The 16,092-nt window shown below is 35.4% G+C and overlaps 2 protein-coding genes across 2 annotated transcripts in view; one reads left to right on the plus strand and one right to left on the minus strand.

The window, feature by feature from the left end:
- On the plus strand, positions 1-14,687 carry LOC112056838 (uncharacterized). The gene is made up of 6 exons (XM_052884832.1): positions 1-162; positions 364-694; positions 1,843-1,903; positions 5,317-5,525; positions 11,090-11,252; positions 11,918-14,687. Exons 2-6 carry the CDS (start codon positions 517-519, stop codon positions 12,000-12,002), a joined length of 696 nt encoding a protein of 231 aa, XP_052740792.1. The 5' UTR covers positions 1-162; positions 364-516; the 3' UTR covers positions 12,003-14,687.
- The window catches only part of LOC112054663 (odorant receptor 7a-like), a 14,146-nt gene continuing 12,598 nt past the window's right edge, over positions 14,545-16,092 (minus strand). The window contains exon 5 of the mRNA XM_024094517.2: positions 14,545-14,756. Within this exon, the coding sequence (XP_023950285.2) occupies positions 14,688-14,756 (69 nt within the window). The 3' untranslated portion in view covers positions 14,545-14,687. The remainder of the gene's footprint in view (positions 14,757-16,092) is intronic.

Raw genomic sequence — 16,092 nt, forward strand, 5'->3', positions numbered from 1 at the left:
CTGTAACTTTCAGCTAGAACAGAAGGCAGCGCCATAGTTACATGGTGCGTCCACGAGCATAGACGCGCGTCGCGAGTCGTAACGTTTTTAAAACATACCAGTTACTTACGTGATTTTTTTAAACTACACAATGATAATTTAACGTAAAATAATTAAACCGCGGTGTGTTTACAAAGATGTGTTTCAAGGCGTAATATTTTCGATCTGGCATTTAGCCAGGATAAATAAGCAGATGCGCTTTTTTTCCAAACAAAATCTATTAATAAATTAGTACCTATTCAGTGGCAATAATATTAGTTTTTTTATATAAATAAAAGTGAATAATTTCTCATTATCAAAGCTATTTTATTACGTGTTACGTAGGTACGTTTTATTTGAACGCGATAACGTCGTAAAAATACGTAATCGTAATCAGAGTGTAGTACATTTGGACCGTGAAGGAAGCCTTGAAAGTTATTTAAATTTCTGTCGTGCCAGTGTAGAATATAATTATTTATTTGGAGATGAAGTAGCAATATGAGCGAGGCCGTGGATATAAACCAGGCCACCCAGGAAACTGGGACTAGTGCGCCTCAGAATGCAAATAAAAGGATCCCCGTTATAAACAGACCAGTGCCTAAGAAGACTTTGGAGTCCCGGCTATGGGACTTATTACAACCCATTGCCAGATTATGGGGACTTATAACGGCTATAGGTAAGATATTTAATCACTTTCTTTGAAAGTTTTTAACCGACTTCCAAAAAAAAAGTTTTATGTTCGATTGTATTGCATGCCTGGATGTTTGGAAGTCGGTGGTGTTGGTACATCCTCGTGCCTCGGAGAGCACGTAGTCATCAGTCCTGCGCCTAGGGTTGACAATTTTTTCAGAAAAATATAGCATTTTTCACATTTAGTAATAAAAAAATATAGTATACTTAAATAAAATATAGTATTATATGGAACAAGTAAAAAATCAACATTTATTTTTAAAAACAATATTTATTTACTATTTAAATAAGTATTAAACTCAGTTATTCCAATATTTGCACTATAATTTTCAAATTTTACTCCTCTTTTTTTAATTTGGCGCGCGATTTCAGTCTCTACCTTCATTAGCCAAACTCTAGAAGGATTATAAATATAATATTAGTTCCTATAGTCAGATCATTATGAATTGTCTGCCTCTTTGAGACACAGAACATACTTGTACATATGTTTTCTGTGGCACAGAATAGGTACATTATATGTACTAGTACTTTATGTCATAAATGTCAATAGAGATAGGGATGTGCCAGCACATCTTGACCAACGATATTTTATACTATTAGATATGTTACGTGCCTACAAAATCACCGCAAAAAGTGATCCGAATTTAGCTAAACCACTGCCTAGTAGGGTGGTAACTAACCACGTAGGTGTTACAAAATGAAAGAAAAATAAAGAAAACAATTACGCGTTTCCACAAGACTCGTAAGTGCAAAAGAGATACACATACGAAAATGATTTATTGCCCGACGAGACCATTCATAATGCACGCCATTGACGATCAATTATTCTCACGTTTCTGTAGCCCCACGACTATAACTGATCTGATGACGGCTCGACTTATTAAATGTCTTCGCTGCCGTTTGCGCGCTTCGCTGCAGAAACGTGAAAATAACTGACCGTCAATGGCTGACTTCACGGCTGACTCTAGTATGCAAAAATGCATTCCCAAAATTCACAACTAGCAGTCCCCCGATGATGTAGCTTTCTATTGGTGAAAGATTTTTTAATCGGTCCCGTAGTTTCGGTAACTATTCGTAACAAACAAATAATCAAAATATTACTTCTATTATTTACTATTTGGTCTCTGTTCCCAGTGATGAGCGGCGCGGGGGCACAGCTCACTGTCTTGGACTATGAAGTAGCTCCTGGCTTAATGTAAGTACGCCTTTATAACTGTACTACAGCATTTCTTGATGAGTACTGTTTACCAACAAACTAATTAAAAATGAGGGTATACATCACTAGCAGCGGCGAAGAGTCCACACAGGCCGATTCCGTCGGGTTACCTTTTAAAAATTCATACATACATAATCTTTTCTTTATTGTAATTGTGTTATTATCTTTTTTTTTGGGACGGCTTACCTTCATCAAAATACCCTCCTTCGCCATTGATCACTAGTCATTTCACACCTAATATTTAATATAATTAACTTGTACTTAAATTAATGAAAATAAATTTGATTAATAAGCTTATAACGATTAAATATGGTTAATATATTTTATATAACATTTTATAAACAAACTTAAAATAATTAAGTCATGAAATGACATGCGCTTTCTACCTTCATTTCTAATTTCTTTGTTGGTAAACAGTACTTATCAAGAAAGGCTAAGATATAGCTGAGTCTTGCGGTTCTTCACTACCAACGTTAACAACCTACATTGGTTCACTGTTGGACACGAGTCTCCTCTCAGAATGAGAGGGGTTAGGCTAATAATCCACCACGCTAGCCCAATGCTGATTGGCAGACTTCACACACGTAGAGAATTAAGAACATTCTCAGGTACTAATGTAGGTTTTTAGAGAGGAGACTCGAGTTCAGCATTGAGCCAAATATGGGTTGATAATGATGATGACCTATCTCTGTACTAAATATCATCCAAATTTGTTCAGCCGTTGAGCCGTAATTGAGTAACAAAGATCTATAAAGCTAACATATCTTTACAAGTTTCTTTTCAAGTAAATATTTAAAAGAAATATTATACCATACCTCAAAAGGTTCGTGTATCTTTTTAACACATCATTCTAATACTTCACCAGTCAAGAAAACATCCTTTCAGGCCATAAAGAAGTCAGAGAGGCGAGATAATAAATGCGTAAAATGTGTAGCGCTTACACGTAATGAGAACTCGAGGAAAACTCTAAAGGAGGCTGGGACGCCGTGTTTTATGTCTTTCTTATGCCCCTTTCTTCACAATGATGTTCTTCCACTTCTGAACGATATTTCAGTAGAGTAAAAAAATAATTTACTGAAATAAAAAAATGAAGTCGAGATAATAATAGATGTATATAATTAATAATTGTACAAATGTGCCGGAACCTACCCATTGTGGCATTAGTACTTGTTACTATAATATACAATTGCATTATCATAGGATGGGGACGCAAGAAATATAGTCACATTTTTTTTTAATTATTATTATTAAAACAAATACTAACGGTGTTATCGCTATGCCATTATATATTTTTTAATATTCCTTAGAACATGACATTATTCCAATAATTAAATTGGGTACCTATACTACAGCTTTCCTTGATGAGTACTGTTTACCAACAAAGAAATTAGAAATGAAGATAGAAAAACGCATGTCTTTTCATAGCTTATTTATTTTAAATTCAGTATGGTCTGTTTAAAAAATGTTACATAAAATATATTAACCATATCTAATTTTACCTACTAATTAATCAAATTTATTTTCATTACCTAATTATTTAAGAACAATTTAATTATGATTATTATTAGGTGTTAAATAGTTTTAATATGTTTGTTGGTAAACAGTAGGTACTCATCAAGAACGGCTGTAGTATAGGTACCTATATGATTTATCTACCTAATAATAAAAATTCATTTTATAACAATCAAGTACCTACCTCGATAATCAAAGCTAAAAGCGATTACATGAAACATGAGATCAGAATCCTTCTCAGAAAACTAATTTAAAGAATTTACCAAACAAGTTCGTCACTGACGAAATCCTGCCTCGGTATATGAATGTAAGCACCTATAGTGCGTATTTCGATTTATCTTACGTCAGGAATGTTTTTGGGTGTACCATGTTGTTATTAGTCTAGTCAAAACACAATTCGCATTACCATTCGTAATAATATTTATTACGAATGCGAATGTCACTTTGTTTGTTACGTTTTCTCGCATAACGGAAATATATATGATATGAGGTAAAGAAAATGAGATAGGTATTTCCAAAGCCTGATTTTGCGACCTATGGACAAATCTAGGATGCTCATACGTAATCATTTGTTACAATACTGCCGAAACAATTGACGAATTGTATTGAAATTGTTCCAGTTTGCTCTATTAATTGCACAAGATTGATGCATACGTTTTGCAATAGATAAGCCCCAGAAGCAAGAAGCAACCATGACAGTGTAAACGTATCGTAATGTATAACAATTAGGTTAATTATCCATTCGCTGCCTGCGAGTATTTTATCGAAAAGCCCGTCTGCGTTGAAGAAGCCGACAGTCAGGGAATGCGGTTTTAATCTACCGTTGTGAGCCATTTAAAAAATCTTTATATTCCTCTATCGCGCGGAGCATGATACTGTGCTCGCCTATTGCCCTTAGTTTACTTTATATTTTTTTACATGTCACGTAACGGATACGACCGGTCGTCTATTTAGGAGTCAAGTGGATTACTCGCATTATGTACTTTCCATGCAGCGTTGCATACGCACCTTTGCCGCAGTCACATTATGCACCTCGCGTTAGGACGAGTAACCATGTCATACGACGTCTCTGCCTGCTTCCCTCGCTACTTACAACGCTACTCGTGCAGTGTGTGGCATAGGGTTACGTTTGACGTACAAACAAAAATTTGGTAGGGAGGTAGTTCGTAGATAGTAGACGTTCACTAAGAACGGATTTTGCAATAGGTCCGGGAGGTCTAAGGGCGGATGAAGTCGCAGGCGTCCGCTAGTATGTTATGGTAATTACGCCCATATGCTCCGAACCACAATGAAAAGAAGGGAGAAAAAGAGACAGAACAAAAAAGAGAGAGTGAAAGAAAACACGTGCCTAAACAGCATAGCTGGGCACTGTTAATTAAATAGTTAACTTCGTTAATCGTTAATCCGCTACAAAAAAAGTTAGCTTCGTCAAACGTCAAAGCGGTACATTCCGGAAGAATTAACGCAAGTTAACGTTAATCGTTAATCCGTTAATATGGCAAGTTAATAGTGCATTTTTATGTTGTGTGAGATCCCCATAGGAAAAATAAGGGTGAGCACTGGGGAAAAGTGCCAAAATTTGTTTTTAGTTGATTTTATCTATAATTTTAACATAAATATCTGTTGATTTCTTTGAAAAAAAATATCTTTCATCATTTCTTACTTGTTTAAAACTGTTAATCGCGTCGTGCGGTAAATGGTAGGCATTGGATTAATGATTAACGGACTTCTGCATATTAACGGAAGTTAACGAGTCCGTTAAAATTTTTAAAAGTTAACTTGAAAGTTAATCCGTTAATCAAAATGTTAACTTCGTTAATTAAAGATTAACGGATTAACGAGTTAATGTCCACCTATGCTAAACAGTTGTTAATTTACAGTGTGGGAGCCATTCTGATCTTCCTGCTGGAGACGATGTGGGTGGCGGCGCTGTTCGTGGACCTGCTGTGCCGGCGCGGCGAGTACTCCATGAAGCTGCGCTGCTGGGACTTCCTGCGCTGGTCGTGCGGTCGAGCGCGCGCGCCCTTCTATGCTTGTGTGGCCACCGCCATACTGTTTGCTAACCTCACCATACTAGCCACCGTCTCAGGTGAGATTCTTTTAGTTGTAGGGTTCCGTACGTTCGAATGTTTCCTCAGTGCCTGAAGACGAAAGTCTTCGAACGATGCATGTTGCCAGTGATGACCCACGGATCCGAGATTTGGTCGCTAACTGTGGCCTTATTATAGAAGGCTCAAAGTCACTTAACGGGCGATGGAGCGAGCTATGCTTGGAGTTTTTATGCGTGATCGAATCAGAAATGAGAAGATGCGCAGGCGAACTAAAGTCACTGACATAGCTCAGCGAGTTGCGAAGCTGAAGTGGTAATCGGCGGGGCACATAGTTCGAAGAGTCGCGATGGACGTTGGGGTCCCAAAGTGCCGGAATGGCGACCCCTCACTAGAAAGCGCAGTGTTGGTCGACCCCCTACCAGGTGGAATGACGACATTTATTTATTTTATTAGGCTACCAGTGTCAGCTATTACAATGTCACATGTTAATAATTTACATTGAAATGAATATACGAGTAGTTATTGCATTGCTAATTATAGGTTATCACATACACTAATTAATATTATGTCAATACAACATCAAGCAAGTCGCAGGTATTCGCTGGATGCAGGCGGCTCAGTATCGTGATGTTTGGAAGTCCCTACAAAAGGCTTATCTCCTGCAGTGGACGTCCATCGGCTGATATGATGATATGATGATTCTAATTAGGTTTAATATCAGTGCATATGTAAAGCCATTAGGTAGCTTTAAAGATCACAACTTTATGTGTAATAATCTTCTATTATCGCGTCATTACAGTTAGAGAATGAGATCTCCGAATTTTTACTTTCATGGCAATTAATACCTGTTTTCAAAAGTAGAATGAGATCTCCGATTTTTTACTTTCATGGCAATTAATACCTGTTTTCAAAAGTAGAATGAGATCTCCGATTTTTTACTTTCATGGCAATTAATACCTGTTTTCAAAAGTAGAATGAGATCTCCGTTTTTTTACTTTCATGGCAATTAATACCTGTTTTCAAAAGTAGTGGATATTTGATACGTACATATTATTTTCTATTTTTCTTTTATCATTCTTTACCGCGTAACGGCTCGATTTTAGTAGACATTCATTGTAGAGATCTTACAGTTAGGTACAGGAAAGTAAAGTAAAGTGTTTTTCAGATAGCATGGGTTACGACGTTAATAATTACTATTATAGTGAATCGCGGGAAACTTTCAAGAGTGAAACGAACTTTTACGGTAGTAAGTACTTTAATAGTACAAAGTACTTACTACCGCCTACTTAGTATTATTCACCAGCTAAATAGTTTTACGGTCTGCATGTGTATATAATATGCTCGCCGGTAGATGAGAGGTTTTTAATTTAAAGTTTAAAATTTTAAACTGAAAATTAAAATTTCTATCTAGCCCATATTAGTCTTTATTATTACCACTTTACAATCGTTGTTTAGTGGTAAGTAATAACAAATGAATCCAGTGCATCTGGTTGAATAATTAATTTATTATGCTCACAGGCGTCGGTAATTACAGGTAACCAGCGAGCGAAATATTCGAAACATATAAATATAATCAAATGTACAACACGGAAGTAACAGTTGCTATGGCAACGGTCTGCGCATTTTATCGCCTGAGTACATTCGCATGAAAAATGTTTATTTCACACCTTCTGACTTCACGTGTTAGCTTTTGATGTGAAACATCTATAGCCGCACGTAAAACTGATTTCTGGCTTGGCGACGCATGCCGTGGCGACGCGTCGCCACGTTATATGATGGTATATGATGGTCTTCTCGGACCAAGGCGCGTTTGGAACCCTCGTAACTTTAATTTTAAGTTCTCGTCTATTATTATCACCATTAGATTAAATTAAATTTTGACATATACCTGACCGTTCAAAAGTGCTTGTAAACTAAGCCTTATGAAATAAAAGAATTTTTAATTTTTTTTTTTAATCTTTTTTTATATATATACAGTCTATATGCAGTCGTGTGTACGGTGTGGCGACGCGTCGCTATGCGCAATCGTCTGTGCGATTCTCTCCCACTGTTCTTTTCTGAATATTATTACTTTTACAAAATAATGTCGATATTTCACATCTTCGAGGCGTCCCGTGACGGATCACATTTTTTTAAATTACTTATATATGCTGCTAATTACTTATGCTGTGGTCTTTCTCCTGACAAACTTTTAAATTGTGTAATGTCACGAAGATCTGGCCAGCAATTTCGGTCTAAAGTACCGCAAAGGCAAGAAAACGTTTTTTCAAAAATGTCACAGTCAACTGTTAGTTCGATAAAACGGGCATTATTCTTCTTCTTTTTTCTTTTAAACATATAATAATATAAAAGTTTGAATTATATAATGATTTATTTATTTTGCTTTCATCCGTGAAAAGTTGACAAACCCACGCGACAACGTCACCCAGGTCCGACAAAATACTCTCTACGTACGTTTCACCCCGAAACCGGAGCATCCTCAGGAGATGTTGAGTTGCATGGGTTCGTCGGCTTTTCACGGATGATAGCAAAATAAATCATTATATAATCATGAAGAACTTCCGCAATGTAACGCCTGCTTCTATCTAATATTTAAAAGTTTTAAGTTTTTACTGACCAAATAAAAATATTTTTCTTTCATTCTTTCATTCAAAGTTATTTTATGTTGACGCGAAATTACCATTCTCGTCACGTGTGGCGTATCCTTCACGTACAAACTGATACCATTTTTACGTAAGCTATTTGCTACAGCAAGTTTAGAGTATCTACTACGTTGTAAAAAACCTTCGTTTTATTTTTATTATACTAGATGACGGTAGGTATTATTATTGAAAAATTCAAGAAATGCGGCTAGATTTTTAATTTATTTGTAAATACTAAAACCTGTCTGAAATTTTCTTTTCATATACCAACTTAGATATTTTCATATTTAAGTACTTGCTGTGAAATTTAAAAAATAAAAAAAAAATTGTAACAGCTCAAATTCTGTAGGTACTCTGAAGATACGTATTTTGAAAATTTTAGTTGGAGAGCATACTTTGATGGTAACAGATTGAAAATTTCACCCATCTCCAAACTAGGATCAAATTAAGGATTTAAATTCTCGCTTTTTACGAGAATTTAAAAACCAATTGGCATGAATAATACACACTTGATTTTTTTCAGAAATTCATTGTAAATTTGTGACCGTAACTTACATATTTTTCAACAATAATTGTAATTGTTGTCTTCATCTAGTGAGAATGGTGATCCTAGTTTGGAGATGGATGAAATTTTCAATCTGTTACCATCAAAGTCGAGACGCATTTACTTAAATACTTACCTACGAAAAATGTAATAGGTAAGTGGAGAAAACAACAACGAATGGATTCACTTACGAAAGGAGTTTTTTAAACTATTATCTCCCACGTTTACCTTACATAGTCATAATAAATAAAATAAATAAATAAAATAAATAAAGAAATTTGTTATTTAGAGAGAGATATCTCAAAACGAAAACTTTTTTCAAACATTTTTCACTCCGATATCTGTAAAACGTGGTAAATTCAAATATATTTTAATGAAAATGTATAATAAGCATTTGTTTTATATTATTTCATTATAAAATATTTAAGTTTAATAAGCATGTAGTTGTAGGTACCTAAAAGTGGGAAAACTATAAAAATAAATAACAATGAATTTCTATACCAACGGTATTTATATGTGCCATAATTCACATTGAAAGGAAAATGCGGAACCCTTTTTAACAAAAAAAAAACCAGCTTTCAATAAATCACTTTGGTAAACCTTGTGTTACTTGTAAGTAATATTATCTCGAAATTCATCATACAGGAATTCAAGGACATCCTCGCAACATTTATCGTACGAACAACTCAAAAGACTGACGTTTATTGTTTTTTGTGCAATTAATTATTTCTTATCGTCAAATTTTTGTCCTATGTTTATTTTAACTTGCGGTATGACGCTATGTAAGTAGATTAGGTACTGTATATAATTTTGTAGATATTTTTCAAATAGGTACAGTAAATCTCTATAAAGTGTTTTACAGATAGCATGGGTAGGTACGGTGGCAGTCGCCTGTATGACTTTCATAATCCGTACTATTATCGTGAATCACGGCAAACTTTCAAGAGCGAAACGAACTTTCACCCGCACCATCCTACATGAAACGAACTGTTAGCAGTACTTTTTACATGAATATCCTCTTTCACATACTCCAACCATAACTTTGGTCTTCCTCTCCTCTTTTGTCATTCCACTTAATACCTTTGCGTGGGTAGACGAACTTTATCATAAGCCATAGAGAAATACCTATAAAATACTGATGTGACAGTTTGATAACGTATCGCATAATAGCGGAAATTATATGACAACAACTCTTGTCTTCAAGCACGGAGTGATTATGACCGCATAACAAACGTAATTCGCCAAACAATGCTTGAGCGATTCGAATTGAAATCCTTCCTGAAATCGAACCTTATAACCAACCTCTATAATATAAGTATAGACCCCTTCAATTTGGAGTGCCGAGTTCCCAACGGTTAAGACATGGCTTTACATAAACACAATAGCACCGAAAGTTCTGTAGAACAGTCATTAGACTTACAAACTTGCGTTGAAATTCGCGACAGCAACAAACTGTACAATATCTCATTAGGTATACTCAAATTAAATTATAAATGTTACGAGAGGGTACTTATACTTACCATAAATAATCGTAATATGTTTAAACAGAAACATTTTTTTCCAAAATATGACAGGCCAATGGCCCATTGGCCTGCTGCGGCAATAGGCTTTACGAAAAACGAAAAATGCGGTAGCGGACGCCCGCGACTTCTTTCGCGTGGAATTAAATTATTCACAAATTCCATGGGAATCATTGAATTTTCCGGGATGAAAAGTAGCATAAGCGTTAATCCAGGGTATTGCCTGTCTTCGTTTCAAAGTTCAGTCAAATCGGTTTAGTCGTTGCGGCGTTAAAGAGTAAAAAACATCCATACAAACCTTCGCGTTTATAATGGCAGTAGGATTAGTAGGATAAAGACCAAATTAGTGAATAGGCTAGCTGTCCTACAAATACTTTAGCGTGACAATAGAACTTTTCCCGAACTCTTCCAAAGAGCGTCGTTAATAGGCTACTCGCCTGCTGTACAAAACTAAGAAGATTTTTTGCATATAGGTAGTTTAGATGCCTAGAAACTCTAATCACATTTTTATTTGTGAAAATAATTTCGTAATTGTAATATTTTTATAAAACAAAATTGTATTTTTATCACGTCACTGCAAACGCCAATCATAAACTGTAACGTCATTCGCTACAAGGCATCGGTTTGTGATTGGCGCGTGCGGTGACGTGATATAATCACATCACTGCAAACGCCAATTACGCTGTTATCTCTATGACGTCACTTGCTAATGTGTTGTGTTTCGGCGGCAAAAATTTTACGTAGATATTTTTTGATTTATATTAAATTTTTTACTGGTTATTATTGACGGGACAAAATAAAATATAGCTTATAATAATAGTTCAGTTTAAACACTGTTTACAAAAGAGGCAAGTAGCCTATTGTGAATTCGACGTAAAAATGTAATACTGTTCCAGGTGGAATGCTGCTTGTTCTGGCAGCGTTACGGGCGACAGTGCCCTTCTCTCCGTATGCGACGCACGGACCGCACTCGCCTCGAGCGGGCAGCACCCTGCTGAGTCAGCATGATTCTGTTCTACCTGATGTGTACTACAACGCCGCGCAATCAGCTGATGATAGGCATGTATCTTTATTTACTATCTGTATATGTCTATCTTCTATATATCTATTACAGAATAAAGAATGTCCAGAATGAGTCTTTACAAGCAGCGTGGTGAAGCCGGGGAAACTCATTAAAAAACTCACGCATCTCCTTGACATCCTTTTTTCATAATTTGTATTTAAAAATTTAACACTAACAACAATTACACCAATCTATACTAATAGCTGAAGAGTTTGTTTGTTTGTCAAACTCTTCAGCTTTATAACATTAGTATAGATACATTCTATAAATTACATAGTTTTATAAAGGTTCCTGTCGTAAAATGCTAATATATCTTCATATCGCACACCTGTGTAAAGAACTAAAACAATTTTTTCGTGTTCATCCGCGTGGTTCCCATTCCCGTAGAAGTACGGAGATAATATATAGCCTATAGCCTTCCTCGATAAATGAGCTATATAACACTGAAATAATTTTTCAAATCGGACCAGTAGTTTCTGAGAATAGCGCGTTCAATCAAACAAACAAACAAACTCTTCAGCTTTATATATTAGTATAGAAGATGGTTTATAGAACCCATGATAATTTATTTTAAATTTAAATTAAATTTAAATCAGCAAAGCAGCATTTGAAAACATTTTCCCAGAATTCCATTTTCAAAAATACGTTCTCTAATTTCCAGATGCGAAGAAATGACTGTACTTGACGTGAAGACTCCTGAAAGATCTCGCTCGGTAACGCCGAAACCTCGGCTCCTAGAACTTTGACCTGTTTGACTTTGACGTGAAAAAATTTAAATTACACACGAAATTCCGGAGACACCAAGCCAATTCACTAACTTTGACGTACTAATAAATGTTAGTGGACATAATAAGAAAAGTGAATACCCATCTCCGGCCCAGGCAAACCCTAACCACCCCGCAATTTTGTATATCTAAAAAAATCTTGATAATTTTACTTTAATAATAAAATCATTACTTTCTCAAAAAAAGTTTGCTACAACGTTTTACGTTTTTTTTAATTCATCTTCAATTTGTACATAAGGGGGACAAAGTAAGTCGTTGATCATACAGCCTGAGTTTTATGATATTTTTTGAAGACTTGATTGGTTTGTTTGTTCGATTTCTTTTTTTTTTTGTTAATTTTCTGGGGAAAAAAATACTATTTACCTTTATAGAGTGGGGCATTTAGAAGTGTTTGTAAAATCGGCTGGGATATTTGAGCGGATAATACAGCTTAAAATGTTACTTCGTCGCTTCTATACACCGGCGAAAATTTTTAGCAAAAAGGGTCATAAAAAAAAAATCACAAAGGGTCATAAAGTCACGTGATTTCGTATACACTATTCATTTAATGATCTGAAATCAAATCAAAATTATGATTGTAGGTAAAAAATTACATCCGGTATTTATTAGCCCTTGACTACAATCTCACCTTGACTGGTAAGTGATGATGCAATCTAAGATGGAAGCGGGCTAACTTGTTAGGAGGAGGATAAAAATCCACACCCCCTTTGATATCTACACGAAATCGTATTGGAACGCTAAATCGCTTGACGGTAACCCTTTCGGTAGGCTGGTAACAAGCCACGGCCGACGCCAAAAACCTGAACATTTCGTGGCTTGATAAGGTAGATGACATTTCCCAGTCGACATTGTGAAACGTTATTTAAATATACCTAATTCTCATCAAAAAATCGAAACAAACCGCAAGTATTGTTCAGACAGCCTGTTGCGATTTTTCTGATGAGAAGTATATTAGGTAGCTAACATACGTCAAAGTTAATGAATTGGCCAACAGTTTTTCGGATGTGCATTGTACATGTCCGAAGTAGAAGCCATAAGCTTTTTATACTCTGCACGCGTTGCCACAAGCTTCGGACTTTAAAACTAGTCGGACTAACTTTGTGCGGCGAAAACAAAGTAGAACATGGGATTTTATATGCGTTGTAAAACTAAAGCTACATTTAACAGTTTTATTAAAAGTCATCACTTTTTTAACGACGCAAATGTTATAAGTTTGACCTGTCTGTCTGTCTGTCTGTCTTTGGTACATAGCTCCATAAGGATGAAGCAATTTCAATATAGTTTTTTTTTTGTATCAAATGACTTCCGTTTTTATACATATTTGATGAAAATCGGTTGAGCCGTTTATAAATTGTGGGGGTTGAAAGTGGGGAAGCGACCGAATGACTGTAATTACACTCGAGTGGGAAAGATTGACGACTTGATCGAGAGTGTACCTAATTAATAATTTCATGTCATTCGGGGGTTTTTCAAAATTTTCAAATTTTTTATTTATCTAATAATATCTGGTTTTATAGATATCATGTCCATACTAACATTTTTATTACAAACACTGATTTATAATTACCTAGCGGACACAAGCCACTGTGTAATACGAGTATCTTCAAATTTCAAAAAAAACGTTTCATACAAAATTTTAATTTGTATTTTACACACGGATTTATAATTACTTAGCAGACACAAGCCACCGCGTGTAATAAATATCTTCAAACTTCAAAGAAAATATTTCATACAAAGTTGTATTTTTTCCTTTCTTCTTATGGGTTTAAATTACCAATAATTATGCTGAGTAAGAAAGGATTTTCCTTTCTTACTCAGCATCCATTTCATCAAGTATCATTGTATAATTTCCAATCATACTTGATGAAATGGATGATATCAATGCTCAATATAAAAAATCGACCTAGACTTCGATTCAAATAGGACGTAATCTTAAGATTTTTTTTATGCCTAAATTGCTGAACCAATTTTGGTACAGAATACAAATATTACAGTTTTTTGGCGCTTACCTATATAAAACTTGAAGCTTGTATGAAAAACTGTATTTAATATTTTTTAGAAATCTTTTGACTGACTAAAACAATCATGAGTAACACAACACGTAAGTAGAGTGTAGAGTGAGTATTCATATTAATTGATTATGAAAAACAACTAACGTGATCTTAGGTCGGAATATGCCCGTTTCGAACCCATACGGGGCCCTTAGTCCTGAGCTGGTTCTTGCATCTTTTAGTATTTGTAGTATATTTTACAATTTCATGCATTAATGAAAAATAACAAATACATCATCTCTTGAAATAATTTATTTATAAATAAATATTAAACCATACACACAGTATGGTGTACAATGACTATTATTTTTTAAATCTCGATTCACATTAATTTTCTTTCCACGAAAGTGGCAAGTAAGCGAGCATCCCGTGGAAATCACTGAATCACAAATTATTAATTTAAGCTAACAAAACTTAGTGCTAGTAATAATTGGACAATTAATTTAACTTTTATATTATGTCCTGAAGATCTGTGATAGTATACCTAGATTTTTTTAGTTACATATAAGTGTATTTATGACATAATAATGTATCTAATACAACGATTTTGTTGGAATTGTAACTTATGAGTGTATCAATAAAGATATTGATTGTATTATGTTGTTTTAATTATTAATTGTTTCTGACTTAGTACCGCGTAATACGAATAAGCAGCTTTTATAATCTGAAACAAAAGAGCATTTCTTTTTATTTATTTTATTGTATAATAATTTAAAGTAAAAAAAGTAAAGCCTTCATTCGCACGAGAGTTTTTTTGACGGACGTTGAAAAAGCGTTCAAATAATATAAACGCGAAAGTTTTTATGGATGTTTGTTTGGACGTTTATTACTCTTTAACGCCGAAACTGCTGAACCGATTTGACTGAAATTTGCAATGAAGATAAATAATATTAACCTGGATTAACGCATAGGCTACTTTTCGTCCCGGAAAAATCCATGGTTCCCGTGGGATTTGTGAAAAACTGAATTCGACGCGGACGAAGTCGCAGGCGTCCGCTTGTTATTTCATAAATCACTTTTTAATAATTTTAATAAATATGTTAGTAATTGCATGAAATATATTAGATTAAACCCTTTTAAAGGTCGTAGCTCATTAGACCCACCCGACCGCACCGCCTCGCCTCGAGTGGTTAGTATTCTTTGTATGGATTTGTATGGGCATGCGCTCACTACATCAACTCCGGACCATCACAGGATTGCCTCGAATGCGAGGTGTCCTCGCGCCGACCGCGAGTGGACCACTCGATAAAGCTCGCTGTTGGCATGCTTGCCTCGCGTGAATCGCAAGTTGACAACGCGGCGTCCACCCGTGGTCTCCCTGTCGACTTTCGGAAATTCGTTGACCACGCGAGGTTCACTAGTGGACAACGCGGCGTCCACCCGTGGTTCACCTGTCGACGACAACCGACGAGGCGGTGCGGCTCGGGTCCCGGTTGGGTCTAATGAGCTACGACCTTTAATAAGCAAATTAGCATTATATTTGTTAGCATCTAGACACATTGTCAAGTACGTGTGATATTTACACGAGTAAATATTCTAGATTGACATTGTACTTAAGTACAATCTTTGTGTTTGTATACGGAAATTGCGTAGATAATTTTATTTCTAGTTGTTACCTAAATTCATCCTGGGGTTCATTTTATTGAATTTGATTTATTATTTAAGCAATATAATAAACTAGGGCGTCGGGACGTTCGCGACTTCATCCGCGTGTAATTTAGTTTTTCAGAAATCCCTCGGGAACCATGGATTTTTCCGGGATAAAAAGTAGCCTATGTGTTAATCCAGGCTATAATATATGTCAGTACCAATTTTCAGCTAATTCAGTTCAGTAGCCGAGGCGTGAAAGAGTAACAAACATTCGTATCATCAAAATCATCAGTTTTCTCGGAAAACTGAATCTCGGAAAACCATTGGGTTTCTTATGGATTCGATTATGGATTTTTTCGGGATAAAAAGTAGCTTATGTGTTAATCCAATCCTTAATTTCCGTGGGATTT

The sequence above is a fragment of the Bicyclus anynana genome, chromosome 12 (assembly GCF_947172395.1).
Source record: "Bicyclus anynana chromosome 12, ilBicAnyn1.1, whole genome shotgun sequence".
NCBI lineage: Eukaryota > Metazoa > Arthropoda > Insecta > Lepidoptera > Nymphalidae > Bicyclus > Bicyclus anynana.